Source organism: Microtus ochrogaster (genome assembly GCF_000317375.1).
Source record: "Microtus ochrogaster isolate Prairie Vole_2 chromosome 14 unlocalized genomic scaffold, MicOch1.0 chr14_random_1, whole genome shotgun sequence".
In the NCBI taxonomy this organism is placed as follows: domain Eukaryota; kingdom Metazoa; phylum Chordata; class Mammalia; order Rodentia; family Cricetidae; genus Microtus; species Microtus ochrogaster.
This window is the reverse complement of record NW_004949096.1, coordinates 34,074,102-34,090,717: the sequence shown is the minus strand read 5'-3', so window position 1 is coordinate 34,090,717 and position 16,616 is coordinate 34,074,102. Positions and strand designations below refer to the sequence as shown.

At 44.1% G+C, this 16,616-nt stretch overlaps 2 protein-coding genes across 2 annotated transcripts in view; both read left to right on the top strand.

Annotated features, from left to right (window-relative positions):
• The window catches only part of Shc4 (SHC adaptor protein 4), a 95,774-nt gene extending 88,735 nt beyond the window's left edge, over positions 1–7,039 (top strand). Inside the window, exons 11-12 of the mRNA XM_005364400.2 lie at positions 289–542; positions 4,769–7,039. Of these exons, the coding sequence (XP_005364457.1) occupies positions 289–542; positions 4,769–4,924 (410 nt within the window). The 3' untranslated portion in view covers positions 4,925–7,039. The remainder of the gene's footprint in view (positions 1–288; positions 543–4,768) is intronic.
• A 2,344-nt stretch (positions 7,040–9,383) lies between these two features.
• The window catches only part of Cep152 (centrosomal protein 152), a 59,664-nt gene continuing 52,431 nt past the window's right edge, over positions 9,384–16,616 (top strand). The window contains exons 1-6 of the mRNA XM_026787640.1: positions 9,384–9,568; positions 13,225–13,318; positions 14,080–14,183; positions 14,392–14,464; positions 14,571–14,810; positions 16,068–16,233. Of these exons, the coding sequence (XP_026643441.1) occupies positions 13,232–13,318; positions 14,080–14,183; positions 14,392–14,464; positions 14,571–14,810; positions 16,068–16,233 (670 nt within the window). The 5' untranslated portion in view covers positions 9,384–9,568; positions 13,225–13,231. The remainder of the gene's footprint in view (positions 9,569–13,224; positions 13,319–14,079; positions 14,184–14,391; positions 14,465–14,570; positions 14,811–16,067; positions 16,234–16,616) is intronic.

The window sequence follows — 16,616 nt, the reverse complement described above, 5'->3', positions numbered from 1 at the left end:
AAAAAAAAAAAATGGACATAATCCAAAAGAAGCCCCTGGAAAAGAAAAGCCCCTTTCCACAGTTGGAGAAGCAGTTCTCGGGCTGATTTCACATCCTACCGATGGAGAGACACTCTTGTGCCTGGTAACCTTTCCCAGTGACAGAAGCCAATGACAAGGTTTAAACTAGAGTTGCCGGGCAGGATGTATGTTCTATGGTGGGGTTTAAACAGGGCTCTGAACACAGAAGGGAGGAAAATGGACTCATGAGGGGTACTTTGTGACGTCTTTTCCTTCTGCTTGTTTTAGAGGCACCAGAGACTGTGCAGCCAGGAGCCACGGCCCAGCCCGTGAGCTCACGCTCTTTGTCACACATAAAGCAGCAGCTGCAGAATGAAGAATGCTTCCACGGCAGGCTGAGCAGGGGTGCAGCAGAGAGACTTTTGGTGAAGGATGGGGACTTTCTGGTTCGAGAGAGTATAACGTCTCCTGGTCAGTATGTGCTGAGCGGACTACAGGGTGGTCAGGGAAAGCACCTCCTCTTGGTGGACCCTGAAGGCAAGGTAAGCCTGTGTTCTCGTTATACACATAAAGTGTGCTTTATGTGCACACTCTGCGTCTGCACGTCGTATTCAGTAGAGATCACACTCCGCATCCACACGTTGTATTCAGTAGAGGTCAGAGCTAAATGTTAACTTGTCCTTGACCGTACAGCCAGAACTAGTGGTGTGGTTAGAACTTAAAGCCACTCTGGAGCATGGTGCAGGGGACGGCCTCTTTCTGCCTTTTCGGCTCAGCTCACTGGACAAGGCTGTAGTTGTGGTGGACCCCATAGGTGACTAACATAGCCACGTCACAGCAATGCAGAATTAAATGACACAGAGAACAGAACATCATTTCCTTAGTGATACTGAGAATTGTGGCTTTTTTAAGCATTAAGAAAACTGACAAACTTTTAGCTAAGATACAAATAGGAAATGCACTATAATGGGTATCATGTAATTAAGATTATAAAAGATTTCTATATACAGCTATACACCAACAAATTGGATAAACTAGAAGAAATGGACAGGTGTCTAAAAACACATCACACCCCAGGACTGAATCACAAGGGAATGGAGAATCTAAACAAAACAAAATTGCTAGGAAGGTGGAGTCAGTAACCAAACCTCCGCCAGAGAAAGGCTCCAGGCCAAGTGGTTTTCCTAGTGAGTGATGTCTGGTGTCTAGAGAAGGAGCCTTGGCCCTTCACGAGGCTGAGAGGACATTTGAACTCATCTTCTGAGTTATCTGGACACCAAGGTCATAGAATTGGTCTTCGTTCCTCAAACGATCCAGTCAAGAAAATCCTTCACAGATGTACCCAGATGTTTGGGTTTTAGCTGATTCCCGATGTGGTCAAGCTGACGACCAAGATCAGCCATCAGAAATGGGAAGGAGAATAAAAATTGCATGATCATCTCCATGAATGTAGAAAAGGCATTTGACTGAATTTCACACCTTTCATGATGGAAACACACACACACACACACACACACACACGGAAACAGGAAGAAATTAATAGTAATAAAATTATAAAAATAGTAATAGATAGGACATAGTAAATGCCATGTAGAGGAGTTCACAGCAGACAGCAGATGTTTATACAAACTTGTTGAGTTTCTGTGCACAAATGAAAACTATCCAGAAGGAAATGAAGAAAACAGTTACATTTATAAATGACACCAACAACAAAAAGGTACGTAGGAATAAAGTCAACCAAGAAGAAGAAATACAACCAGGAGGTGGTGGTGCACACCTTTCATTCCAGCCCTCAGGAGGCAGAGGCAGGAGGATCTCTGAGAGTCTGAGGCCTGCCTCATCTACAAAGCTAGTTCTAGGACAGACAAGGCTACATAGAGAAACCCTATCCCCCAAAACCAATAAAACAACAACAACAAAAGTATTTCTGCAGTGAAAACTACAAAACACTGATGGAAGGAATTAGAAAAAAGGCAAATAAATGGAAAGACATCTCCTTCGTGGGTTAGAAGACTAAGCATCATTAAAATGTTCATCTACCCAAAGAGATCTACACATGCGATCATAATTCTTATAAAACTCCTGATGGCATTTTATAGACACAGGAAATCCTAAAATTTACAGTCAGCTGATACAAAGATGTCTGAATAACCAAAACACTTTGTTTTGAAAGAATAATAAGCTGAAGATCTCAAAACACATCACAGCATTCCATTACTCAAAATAGGAGTGTTGGCATAAAGTCAGACATTTAGACCAGTGGGACAGTGTAATGGACCCCGGACTAAATTCATGTGTGCAGTCAGTGATCTTTAAGATCACTAAATCTTCTCAAAGTAAACACTGGAGAAAGGAAACTCTCCAAATGCTGCTGAGAAAATGAATACACCATGCAACTGGATTCTTATACTGCTAACAAAAGTTAACAAGGGTCAAAGACTCAATTGCAAGACACAAACCCACAAAATTCCACGAGAGAGTGCAGGGGAGTGTTTCCATAATAATGGTCTTATTTGTTAGTTAAGATTGCCAGAAACCGGGCGATGGTGGCCGACACCTTTAATGCCAGCACTTGGGAGGCTGAGACAGGAGGGTCCTTGTGAGTTTAAGGCCAGCTCGGTCTACAAAGTGAGTTCCAGGATAGCCAGGACTGTTACACAGAAAAACCCTGTTTCGAAAAACCAAAAAACCAACGAACCAAAACAAACAAACAAACAAACAAAAAAGACTGCGAGAATACAAGCATCAACAGGCAAACACGGAGCAGTGGGTGTGCACTAAACTAATACGACCTTAATGTCAATCCCCACAATGAGACAATCGTCTGAAAACTATGAGTTTACAGAGTTAATATCCAAAACACATAAGGAAAGTCTGCAACCCACAGAACAAAACAAAACATCTCTCCAGAATGAGCCGTTTCTCCAGAGAAGAGAAAGCACACAGTTGAATGACAGATGGCGAAAAGTACCCAACATTTCTAATCAACACGAAATGCAAATCAGAGCCACAGTGAGTGATACCTTAAGGCTACTAAGCTGGTTATTATCCAACCCTCAAAACAGAAAAACAGTTTCAAAGTTTCTCAGAAACTTAAAAATATCATGGCTGTGCAAAGTCGCAGCCTCACGTCCGGGCAGTTGTCTAGAAGAATGGAAATCACCATCTGCAGGAGAACTCCACTTGTGTGCACAGCAGGGATATTCCCGGAGCCAAGAAGTGGAAATCATTTCAAAGTTCATGGATGAGAGGAGGAAGAAGATGTAGACATACAAAGGAATACTATTCAGCATGGGAGGGACAGCCTGTCACATGCCGTCGTGTTTTCGAGGATGTTGAGAGCATTTGGTTAAGTAAAAACCAGCCAGTCCCTGAACAAATGTCACTGACTCCACTTAGATGAGCTATCTTCTAAAAGCACAAAATAGAATGACGGCTGCCACTGCCAGGGGAAATGAGCTGTGGTTCTCAGAGACGCACAGTTTCAGCTGGAGAACGTTGAGTTGACTTCGTCTCATGTAATGGATTTTTTTTTAATCACACAGTTTTTAAAAGTTTTTGTGGTTGCAATACAAATGTTGCAGGGCCCATCCAGTATATCAGGAAGTAGAAGTGGGTAGGTAAATAATGGGGTGAACACAGAATGTGGTTGACTCTGCTGAAACAAAATACAAACACCACTCGAAGATCCCCAACTGAACTGCGGCCATGCAGAGCCGCGGCTGGCAGGGCCACCGGATGGAATTTCATGTGTGCTCTCGTCTCTCTCAACTCAGAATACTTTATTTTTTTTAATATTTATATATGCTATATATTTACAAAACATATAAACACAGAATTGTAAACACAAATAATCACAAAAATAAAATGTTTTCTCAAGTCAATGGTAGTGGTTGGGCAGACTCTGAGCCATGTTTTGAAGATGGAGAATACAAAGTAACCATGTAAAATCTCACCTTTATAAAGGCTTCGAGATCTTAAAAACAGGGACAATGTACCACTTAATTACAGCTCCCAAGACTGATACACTGTCTACCATCATTTACCAAATAAGCTAAGACGCTAAATGAATCATATAAAAACAGTCCACATGGTGGCTCACAACCATCTGTAATGAAATCTGGCGCCCTCTTCTGGCGTGCAGGCTTACATGCAGAGACAACACTGTATACATACTAAATAAATAAACAAATAAATAAATAAACAAACAAACAAATGGGGTAAGGGGGAATGATGAAATTGTTTATTAAGGAGGATTGTATTAGGAATAATCTTAAGAGGAGCCTCTCTGCCGATGCAAATAATTCCAATCAGACCAAATTAGACCGAATAAAAGATGCCCACGTTTACTGCTGCGCTCCGGGGTGGCCAGGAGAGCAAGGTGAGGGGAAGAGAGAGACAGATGGGGTGACCACACAAAACCTGAGACCAAGTGTTCTTTTTCTCTGGTAGCCTAAACAGCCTGTGGGCGTGGTCCTGACCCTCGCTGGGGAGGGATCAGGGCTTTTGGCGGGTTTTTCCCGAGGTGGAGCCCGGACCAAGGCAACTTCCAGGAGGAGGGGGCTTGAGATGGAGCTTTCTGCTCCATTGGCACCCCAAGGATGAATGCCAGGGTCTGGGGTGATGCTTCCAATCAGATAGAATTAAAGACCATCTTTTCTTTACAACATATCTACTCTAGGGATATAGTCCCCTCCAAAAAAATTGTTTACATCTTTCAGAAGAGCTGCTAGTATTCAACCAAATATACTTATGCTTTCTTTCCCAGGTGAGGACCAAGGATCATGTGTTTGATGATATTGGCCACCTTATCAAATACCATATGGATAATAGTTTGCCAATCATCTCTTCTGGAAGCGAAGTAAGCCTTAAACAACCAGTAAGAAAAGATACTAACCCAGGACTTTTGCATTCCAAGAAATGACAACCCCAGGCCCCATGTTGGAAGAATATCCTTTATTTTCCGGAACAATGACAACACAAACCATTTCTCCAGAGAAAACAGGACACAGACTGTGAAACGTCTTTCCGAGACCACCGTGGACTATGTCTTTTATAAAACAGAGAACTAATAAAATGCCCTCTGAATATGAAAATCAGAGAAGAAGGATTTTGATCCATTTGAAAAAGAGTTATCCATGTGCACGGAGGTCACTTTTCAAGGTCACATTGCATCGATTAAAAGCACAACTACAATTTCATATGCTAAAGACAACTTGAACTGCTCAGGCAGTGGTATGTGCCTTCAACTTGATAATCTGGGGGACATTTTCATATGGGGGAGATTAGTTTCCAAGAGTTTTTGTGTTCTATAGCTACAGAACCAGTTGCCAAAAGAGTTAGTTTTTCCTTATTCTAAAAGCAAGGGGAAGCAATTTGATGAACAGTGTTGGCTTTACTCCATTTTCTGTTTAGTGGCACTTTCGCTGCCACTGTACATAGGACACAGACACCAAGTTCAGGCTGCGTCTATGCTTGTGGACATATGGAAGCAACAGCCATTGATGGTGTCCTCCTTCGGTCTCATTTGTTGATTCTAAGGTTGGGGCCCCAATTCGCCGGCCAGTGTTCCTCAGTCTTTGCCATCTGAACGGTTCATATGCAGCATGAGACAAGCTCACGGGGCCAAATCTCTTGGCTATTTCTGACTTTGAGTACATGGCTATAAAAAATGGCCAACGAAACCAGTGTCCTTCATGCTCAGTCCACACGGGTTTGTTCCATTCTTACAGAGAGGACAGGAGGTAATTTTAAGTATAGCAGACTTTCCTTTTGATTGGCTGCCACTGGATCCTAGCATCATCTCTTTCTGTGTCCTGTCTCCCTTTCTACCTGCGATCAGACAAAATGCAGAGTGAGAAAACTCACGGTGCAACGGGCTTGGAAAGGCCTGCCACACACAGCCCAAGGGTTAAACCGGTGGTGAAATGAATTCCCAGAAGCTCTAGGCTCAGACTGGTCATCACTGTGGCTCTTGGCAGGGTGCTAAACCTGTCTGGAATCCAGTTTTCTTGTTTATGAGTCGAGAGAGCTCAGAGGTGCACTCTGAGGTCCGTTGCCATCCTAACATAGCTGTTCCCGTGTTAGACGTTACTACTGATAAGCAGCTTGCGTAGTGAAGGGTAAACATTTAGACTTTCCCTTTATTCTGTGTTCATACTCTACTGATAAAGGGTCTCAGCAAACCATCACTCACGTAGTTTGACCCCAAGTGTTTTAGTATTAAGCAGGTAATGTTGATGATTTGGTTGTTTTTAGTAATAGCAGAAATGTTTCAGTCAGTTCTTACTTGCATTTGCATATAAAGACATGAAGACATGGTCATTACTGAAGGAGAGAGAGAGGGAGAGAGAGAGAGAGAGACAGACAGACAGACAGATAGAGATTAATCCTGAGTTTTCTGGATAGTTATCTCAATACCACTTAATTTTGGCTAAGTAGATACAACCTAACCTTTGCGATTATGATATATTTGGTAAGTTTTAAGTACAATATGGGATAGTTCTTTTGGATAAAAATCATCAGAAATCCAGTCCAGTGAAGCCTGACGTTTTCGTGTAACAGCTCACCGTTTGATTTCCGCTGCCATTGACTTCTCACATAGGGTTCCTTCCCCCAGCTAGGAAACGGTGCACATTTCATTGATTTCCCCCTGTATCTAGGTCTTCATCATCTTTCTTCATAGAAGGATCATAGTGCTAGGAACGTGTAGGCAACCTGCATCAGAGGCAGGACAGGACTGTGGTCTCCTTCCAGCTGATGAACACAGACTGGGGGTCCGGGAGTTCCAGATGTAGGGCGCACTGATGGTGTGAACAGCACATGTGGGCAGCCAGCACTGGACTCAAGTGGTGCCGTAGCTGGGGAAGCAAGTACTGCACTTCCAGGTACTAAAGACACCGTTCACACGCTCGAAAGATGCAAGAGATGTCTGCATGCTGTTTTAATCTCATATTCTCAACCTCTATTTTGAAATGGTGGTTCATTTGCCTATAAATATCTGTAAATGACTTTTCTAAAAAAAAAATAAATGATTATTCCTTTCTGACAACTGACAATATAAGTCTGGTATTTGGGACTTGGAAATGTTAGCGTATGTGTGGTGGATCAGCGTCTTGGCAGGAACAGATGGCTCCCTCGAACTGGGTAATGTGAGGAGAGATTAATAAGGGGTATTTAAGATTTGCTTAAAGTAGAGAGAAACCGCGATAGAATACAGGGCTCTAGGGCCAGTAGAAGGCAGAGGGTGAGAGCAGTTACAGAGCCCAGAGGAGAGCTGATGGCTGCAGGCAGGGGCTGTGAACGGTCCTGGGGTGGGCTGGGGGTCACAGCTGATCCTGGTGGTGCAGAGGAGAGGACTAGCCAAGAGCATTAACAACCTGCTTTTTGCCTACTCTACCCCTGATCTGTTGGGTTTCTTCAGTGACTGAGGTAACCTGAAGGCAGAGTGAGGGAGCTTGTTGATCTTTTCTTGAAGGTTGGCTTCCCAGGGCGCAGCACTCCTGGGGTTCTTAGTCTCCTTAGTAATAGAATCTAAGAAAGAACTCAAACAGAAGCTTGAGGACAATTGTAGGAGAAGTCAAAGAAAAGCCCCAGGGCAGGCAAGCTGTAAATCTCTGTAGCTGCCCAGAGGAGGAGAAAAAGCCTTGGTAGTTGAGTTTAGTTGGAGTACAGGCCAACTACACGGTGGACCGGCAGCCAGATGGTGGGGAGGAGAGCTTGAGAGAAAGCGTGGAAACGTTCCAAGTCCCAGGGAAAACAGATGTGGGTTCTGGCCAGCATCCAAAAGCAAAGCATGAGCAGGAGCTGGGAAAGTTACACCTGCTTGCGTGAGGACACACAAAGGCAGGTGGACCCAACAAAACTTCATGGCAGCTCTCGATTGAGTACGCTAGGGGACAGAAATTCTGGAAGGAAAAGTACACATCTCAACAAAAGCAAACTATTCCTCTTGTCTTGCCATCTTTGCTACAGTGTTCCCCTGTGCACCACAGCCTGGGACACCAGACGTAGTTTGATTGTGAAGTGTGCCCAAGTCTCATTATACCTGGCAGCTAACCTTGATTCACCTCCAATAAATGCCATTTACCCAAATGCCTTTCACTGATCTTTTCTGGACCCAGTAGCTTCCTTTATTCGCGCATTCCTTCATGAATTCCCCAATAACACGGTTGTTCTGAGTGCCGAGCATGGGCCATGAAGCGTGATGGCAAATGCTTACGAAATACCTCCAGATGTTCATATTGTTCTGAGTGAAACAGACCTGTAATAACTGACTACAACAGAAAAGAGATCCATCTTCTCTTGGAGCAGGTATGCACTGTGTGTGTGTGTGTGTGTGTGTGTGTGTGTGTGTTTGTTTGTGTATAGCCAAATCCAGTTCCGCTAAGTGAAGTGTGTCTCGAGGCTGAGCGGTGAAGGAGGGCAATGGAAGTGAAAAGCAGCACAGGCTACACGCAGCGATCCAGGAGACCATGGGAAGGTCAGTCTTGGGATTGCATTGTTTCTCTGGGTCACGCTCTCACCCGGTATCAGATGCCCCGCTGAGGGGTCCCAGCAGGCATTTCAAGGATGGGATGGCTGTTGGCGCATTTCAAGGATGGGATGGCTGTTGGCAGTGCAAAACTAGGCACATTTGGAAGGCCTTGGACCAGTATTTTACTCCACGTGGTGCAAGGTTTAAAAGGATGTGGTAATCTACACTATCAAGTTCTTGGTATTCATCCCTTCTTACCAAAGAAGTCAGAGACTATAATTGCAACAGAACTCAGGGGCTACAACCTGTGTCCATGATAGGTCCAGCCACCCTCCTCAATAAGTAAATCAAGGGAGACAAACGTGGAAAGCAAAAATGAGATTTATTCAATGTGGTTATGACTTCCAAGTTCAATGCTATAATGGGATTTAACGATAGGCTAACATCCGAGGGAATTCAAGTACGTAGTGAAGAGGCACCAGGGAGCAGGTACAATCTTATCAGTAAAGAAACACAAATTTAAACAAGTCAGGGCTGAATATAAGGCCAAATTTAACAACCATCGTCTACCTCTGGATGGGCAAACGCTCCGCCGTATCTAGGCAACCGTAAGCCCGCCCTCTCAGAGGGCTTTTGCGATTGGCCTACGACTTCTCCAATGGGACTCCGGGAAGCTTCCCGCCGCTACTGGCGCTCTCTTCGAACAGCCGCGCTCTGGCAACTGCGGACGACCTCTCAACCGACCATGTGGGGGGCGGGTCTTCCGCCCTGTCGCTCCGCCCAGTCGGCCGGCCAATCAAACGGAGGCGGCGATTGGAGGAGGTGGCTGCTCATCGAGTGGCGGGGTTCGCGGGCTAGGTTGTGCCGGGAAGGTGCTCTCAGGCTGGAAGTAGGGGTAGCGGGTTGCTGGAGGGCGCTTCGGTGACTGCAGCCTCACTGCTGGGCGGACTGCTGCAGGATTGGGAGCCGCCTTCGAGTCTTCTGCACCGGGGCGACTGTGCACGCTGGCTCCCTGCCCGGCCCTCGGCCCCAGCATTGCACCCGCAGACCCGTGCGCCCCCCGGGTTCCTGGGCGCCGGGCCCAGCTCTTTGGTAAGGGTGCTGCGTGAGTGAGTACACTAGGTGGAGGGAGCTTCCTGTATTTTCGGGTTGCTGTCCTCTGCCCACCCTGGTTTGTCCAAGCTGTTATCGGTCCACGAATCGCCAGAGGTTGTCATCATTTCTGTCTACGGCTGTTTGCCTACTCCACCAAGTTGCTTCTCCGTGCCCTTTGTATCAGAACAGCACTTGAAAGTGTCTGAAACAACCTGTTGCGTTTTGGCTGTTTCCATTCTGTAAGAGAAGCTAGCGTGTGAGCTAGCTAGCGGGTGCGGTTTCCTAACGCCCAGGGCACTTACCCTTGTAGTAGTTAGGACTTTTGGTCTGACTTAAGCTGAATCTCACCTTATAGCTTCATAATATGCGACTGTTTTTTATGTAAAGGCTGAAGTTTGAAGCCACAAGCAAAGAGTAATAAGACGAGCGCTCTGGAAGGGCGCAGAATGGACTTTTGAGGGAGCAGGCGTCTAGAGGAGGGCGGGGCCCTCATCTCTGAGACGTCAACTTTCTCACAGGCAGTTACAGCCACTCCCTTCTCACACCCACGCTGTTTCTTTACCCTGTTTCATTAGTAAATGGAAGCAGTTTAAGATTGCACAGCTGCCGGAGTCCAGGTTTTTGAATGAGGACCTTCAGTGCTAATTGCTTACAACCATATTGCATCCTTTAAGGTCTATCTAAAGGTCCTTTCTACTGCTGCTGGAGAGACGGTTCAGTGGTTAAGAGCTTGTCAGTGCTCTTGTCAGAGGATGTGTTTTCATTTCTTAGCACCCGCATTGTGTGTCGTGTGTGTGTGTGTTGGGGGGTGATGATGACCAGAAAACGACCAGGGATAATACTGACGAGAAAATGAGTGTTGGGTCAGAGGTCTGTCTGATCTGAGTCTGGACATGCTTTTTATATTCTTGTAACTGGGGTTAGAAAAAGTTCCCTGGCTAGAATGAAAATGTTAACCAAGTAGCTGTATTTTAAAAAGCACACAACCCATGTAGTCTATGCCTTGATTTTTTTTTTTTTAAAGTGGTCAGCCCTCTGGTCAAATATAGGAGTAAATCATTGTTTATACTAATGCATGATTTTGCCATATTCACCCAGAGGCAGTTTTAGGAGGGCACATGTTCATTTTGTATTGATGCTTTTCAACATGATTATCTGGTCATATTTCACCAGCAGTTTATTAAGCCGTGAAAAACATGGTCAGTGTTGTGTGACTGTTTTCAATGCCGTAGTTGAAGATGGCGCTTTATTACTTACATTAAACTTGCTGAATTCTTCATGGACTTAACCTCTGTTTTTGTATGTTGCTTTTTGTATGTTGCTATGTTTATGAGATGTATGTGTGTTTATGTGTGTATCTGTGTGTATTTATATGTGTAAATATGGCTATGCTGGTGTCATGCCATGTGTGTAGAGGTCAGAGGACAGCCTCTGGTGTCAGTCCCTGGACAGTCTCTGTCGCTGTTCTAGTGTGTGGGGCATGACCTTCTGGACAGTCTCTGAAGCTGGAATTACAGACACCTGTGCTGTGTCTGGCTGTAATGTGGGGTCTGAGGATTTGAACTTGGCGTTCAAATTCAAATGCCAAGAATTTTGATGCGCTGAGCCATCTCCCAAGCTTGAGCTTAGACTTGTTAAATGAGCATTTATATTTCTTTCTAAAATGAATTCTTGTGCTATTTTCCCATCTTAAGTTATCATCTCATTTTCTTGGAAAATGCTTTTTGATACTTTACTTTTGATTAGGTGTTTTGTAAGTAGTTTTACAATTTTTGTAATTTTATCCCTTGACTATGTTTTTGTTTGTTTTTGAGATAGGGTTTCCTTGTTTAGCCGCCCTCCCCCCACCTCCCCACCTCCCCACCTCCTGAAACTTACTCAGACTGGCCTTGAACTCACAGAGATGTGCCTACCTCTGCCTCCTAAGTGCTGGGATTAAAGGTGTGTGCCATCACCACCTGGCACTCTTGACTTTGTTAATATATTCTGTGATACATACTGTTTGGCTTACGACTGATGGTTTTTGTGTTATACAGTTTTAAAAAATGTATTTTTATTTTATGTGCAAGGTTATCTCGGCATCACTTGCATGCTCAGGGTCTGTGGAGGACAGAAATGGGCCTCCTGTCTCCTGGAACTGAAGATACAGATATCATGTAGATACTGGGAACGGATCCTGGGTCCTCTGCTGAAGGAACAGTGCTGTTGACCACTGAGCTGACTCTCCAGGCCCAACTTTGCCCCATGTCTTTAGGGTGATAGATTGAAGGATATCTCTGTTTCCATCGTCTGAGACTGTTTAGGCATGATGTCTGCTTGGAGCAATGACCTGAACCCAGAGATGTAAGAGTAGTGTCTTCCCCTCACCACATCAGCTGGCTTAGGTTACCATATTCTGATCTCTATTTTATAATGTATACAAGAGAATTCCAGCAGGGCCCCGGGAGAGACAGACTTTCATCCCCCAGTGATGTCTGGTTAAAAACCCAAATTTTGGGTTCACATTTTAACAGCTATAAGATAATCTGTGTTTTAAAAGTAGTGTTGTGTCATAATTGAATTGGTCTCTTTTTCTTAGTGTGCAAATGGGACTACATCGTACAATACAGGGTGTCTTAAATATGATAAGGGGGGGGGCTGGAGAGATGGCTCAGTGGTTAAGAGCATTGCCTGCTCTTCCAAAGGTCCTGAGTTCAATTCCCAGCAACCACATAGTGGCTCACAACCATCTGTAAAGAGGTCTGGCGCCCTCTTCTGGCCTTCAGGCATACATGCCAGATAGAATATTGTATACATAATAAATAAATAAATAAATAAATAAATAAATAAATAAATAAATAAATAAAATATGATAAAGGGGGTTAACAGTTATGAAGTTTGTGATGTAGTTTGCAACTGTTACTAAAAGGGGGTTATTCTTTATGGCAAAATGCACTTGAGTTGCTGGGTCCGAATGCTTCTTATGAGACTCAGTTTAATGACTTTTTACAGTCTGGAAGTTGTCGTGAATGACTTGTGGTCAGACCACACACGGAAGTACACATCCCTGGTGGGAGGAGCCTAAAGGCAGTCTTAGCCACGCCTTTGGTAGCACATATTTACCTTTTTTTTCTTTTGTTCAGAATTATTCAATAATTTAGAATTTGGGGACATTAGGTCCTTGTTTATAATTAAATAATCAGAAGCCTGTCTAGCTTCTCTGGAGCCTTGTGCTAGCATAGCCCACAGTCTGTCCTTGTGGTATTTTACCAGACCGTGATTGCTGAAGAGGGAGTCCTGGAACCCTAAGCTTTTTGGTGTGTAAACAGTTTCTGGGTAACAATCACTAGCTCAGAACTTAGGAGTTGCTTTTTTGGAAAACATGAAGTTTGTATTTGTGGAATTCAGAGCGTAGAGCAGAGTCTCCAGGACCTTTACTGTGTGTGTTCAGTGCATAGACTTGAGGCTTCACTTGAACTGATAAAAAGATTGCTATGTTCGGACTTTCTAGTTAGCGTTCTGAATTTTTGTTTGTAGACATCTTACTGATGTAAATACCTTCTAGCCACTTGGGAAGCCTGGTCACTGTTTTAATGATTCTTTGCCCTTTTTCTTTGCTATGAATTGTTGTCATATGACTGTTTTGGGAGTGACAGTCCTTCCTCCACCCCCAGGAGGACCATGTCGTTGGAGTTTGGCAGTGTAGCACTGCAGACACAAAATGAAGATGAAGAGTTTGACAAAGAAGACTATGAAAGGGAAAAAGAGGTGAGTTCCTTGGAAAGAAAGCCCTGAACCCAGTGTTTAACAGCTGATCCTGATTATGTCATCTGGTGTTGTTTTGAAGGGATTTATAATTCATTAAATTTCAACAAAGCAAAACTTATAGTCTGCTTAATACTGGACTTTTAAACGACAGAGGCGCGGGGCCTGGAAAGATGGATATGTCGTCTGGGTCGTCCATCTTTCCCTCCCACGATTCCTGTCAGTCTGCAGTTGCATATTGATATTGAAGTTAGCCTTGTTTTGTTAGTTTTAGTGTATGCTTTTGCATCTGTTAGGAGCAGAGATCTGCCCCCTAGAGAGTCTCTAGCCCATTAGCAGAGCTTAAGGGCTCCTAGGCCATTTTCTGTTGCTTCCGTTCCCATCACCTGTCAGAGCCCATCTGGCCACTCAGATTCCCTGGAGGACATTTCATTGTCACCTCCTTGATTCTGGGAGGTGGGGGCCTGAAAGGCAGGTGTGCTCTGTGGAACCCGACACTGTGAGTGGGTGCAGTGATTTAGGGTTTGCTCTGCATCCATCAGCTGTGATGTGTGCATGTAAACCCGACACCCTTGTAGGAAAAGTCGTTAGTCCTGCTGTCATGCTGTCCCCTCTCCTCAACATGATTCGTGTGCAATTTAAGAAACTCATTAAGTGGAGGAGTAGGAACTCTCTGTGTACAGTCACGCATCGGCTGCAGGGCCGCTGTGGGTAGTGTCTGGTGTGTCGGGCAGCGTGGTCCTGATGTGACTCTCCTGACTCAGTTGCAGCAGCTCCTCACAGACCTCCCTCACGACATGCTGGATGATGACCTCTCCTCTCCTGAACGCCATGATTCTGACTGCAGCGTGGATGGCAGAGCCGGAGAGTAAGGACCTGGAAAAAGGGGAGGTTTATCCCCTCCATAAACCTTCCTTTGATTCTCTGCTGATGATAATGTAAACTTTAGACTGGTTTGTGAAGCTTTTGGGTTAAGGTTGGAGGAAAAATAAATACGAGAATTTTGGGTTTCTTTGTGTTATTTCTGGCCAAATATAGTAGAGTATAGCTCTAAAGTGTGATTTTTTTTTTTCAAGACTGCATCTTTCTAAGGAACTAGAGAGGAAGTGGATTGAGCGTGACATACTGCCCAAATCTCACCTTGTGAATGTAAGTGTCGTTGTGAGCACAGTGTTGCTGCGGGGTGGGTAGATCTCAGTGCTTTTTACTCTTGTTGACTAATAGGACTGTACTGGCCTTATATTTTGGAGAACAGTGTGGCAATGGCTGGGAAGAAAATCGAGGTAAAGCTGAAGACCAGCATCTTGGGTACCATTCCGGAGAAGCCGGAGATGAGGGCGGAAGTGGCTATAGCCCTCCAAGTAAACGCGAGCCAGCAGATTTGTATCACCTTCCTGAAGACTTCAGGCCATACACCGGTGGTCAGAAGCAGGAATTTCACAAGCAGGCAGCCGGTGTTGTGACATTTTCAGATCCTCAGAGAGACAAGTTTCAGGTGTTGTGAGAATTTGACGTTGAAGAATTAGTGTGTAGATGTGTACTTGGGTGGTGGTTGTGTGTTTAAGGAAGTGTGTGGATGCATGACAAAGTGATTTACAACAGTTTTTCTGAATCTGCTCACCCAGGTTCCTGCTCAGTTAGTTTTCTGTTTATAATCGAATGTGATTGAGATGCCAAGCCTGGTGTTCAAAACAGAAGCTTTTGGGAAGTAGTCATTTAGACTGTAAAGGTGTAGCTCCTCGTTTACTGCATCTGTCTTCCGTGAGACTGCTGCCCTCAGAAGCACGCTGTTCTTAAAGTAGCGATTTCCTGTAGATCATGACATTTAATTTCCTTGGCTTTGTATTCAGTTTCACTTTTTCTTTTCTTTCTTTCTTTTTTTTTTTTTTTTTTGGTTTTTCGAGACAGGGTTTCTCTGTGGTTTTGGAGCCTGTCCTGGAACTAGCTCTTGTAGACCAGGCTGGTCTCGAACTCACAGAGATCCGCCTGCCTCTGCCTCCCAAGTGCTGGGATTAAAGGTGTGCGCCACCACCGCCCGGCCGTATTCAGTCACGCCGTCTACAGCTGTGAATCCAGGTCCTGCTTTGTGTGATGTCACAACAGATGGCGTGACTGTTAAGGGAACACGCTGTACACTGACTGTGGCATCAGGAGACAGTGTGTCTTAGAATTTCACAATGACAAGAAGTGGCTCATTTTCCCAATTGCTATTCTGTATCATTCGATGACATGATTTTTTGGGGGGGGGTCCATTAAAAGGTAGGTATTGTATTTTCTCCTCATCTCTGGAAAATGTTATTCTCTGAAAAATAATTGACAGTTTCCTGTATGTGAGATGGTATCACATGCTCTCATTTATTGAACACATGTATATTTTATGTTCCCAAGATGGTGACATTATCGTAATCATTTGTGGTACAAATCTCATTGCAATTCTTAAGTTTTATTTTTGAAATTGACTCCATTGTATACTCAAGAGAACTAGGAAGCAATTTATATTATTCAATAATAGTGGGTTCTATTTTTGAGCAAATATGTCTATGTCATGGGCTGGGGATGTTGTAGGTCAGTTGGTAGAATGTTTGTCCAGCATGCATGGGGTTCTTGGTTCAATCCCCTGTATAGTATAAGCCAGGCCTGATGGTGCATATCTGTATTCCAGCACTTGGAAGGTGGAGGGGGGTGCCTAGTAGAGGACTTTTGGAAGAAAAGCCAAATCGTAATGTTAATTTTATTTGTCATCTTTTAATAGCAATTTGGTTCATCTCAGGGACCCAGCTGTCAAGCTTTGGAACCATATAAAGTGATCTATAGACCGTTCCAGTCTTCTGGCCAGAGCACTAGCTCACCAGCCCAGGAGACAGCAGCAAGTGACATGTTTGATGGCCTGCAGCAACAATTTTTAGGAGCCAATGAAAGTAGGTATTCTGTTTATATTTATTTATTTGACTGTTACTGTTTTGATTTTTTGAGCCTTGCTGTGTTGCCCAAGCTGGCCTCACACCCTTGGCAATCCTGCTTAGAGCTGTATTACTACACCCAGCTATATTAACATAATCGGGGAATTTTGAACACTTAGTGAATGTTTATATTTACATTATAGAATTAACATTTTTAAATAATGATAATAGAAATGATGACATTTAAAAGAGCCCTTATTTCCTTATTGTAAATGTATATACTGAGATATTTATGAGCAAACTAATGAGCACTTTAATATTTATTTTAAAATATATAGTTTATTAAACTAGGAAGTGGTGGTTCACCTATAATCTTAGGAGGAACGACAGGAGGATCTGGC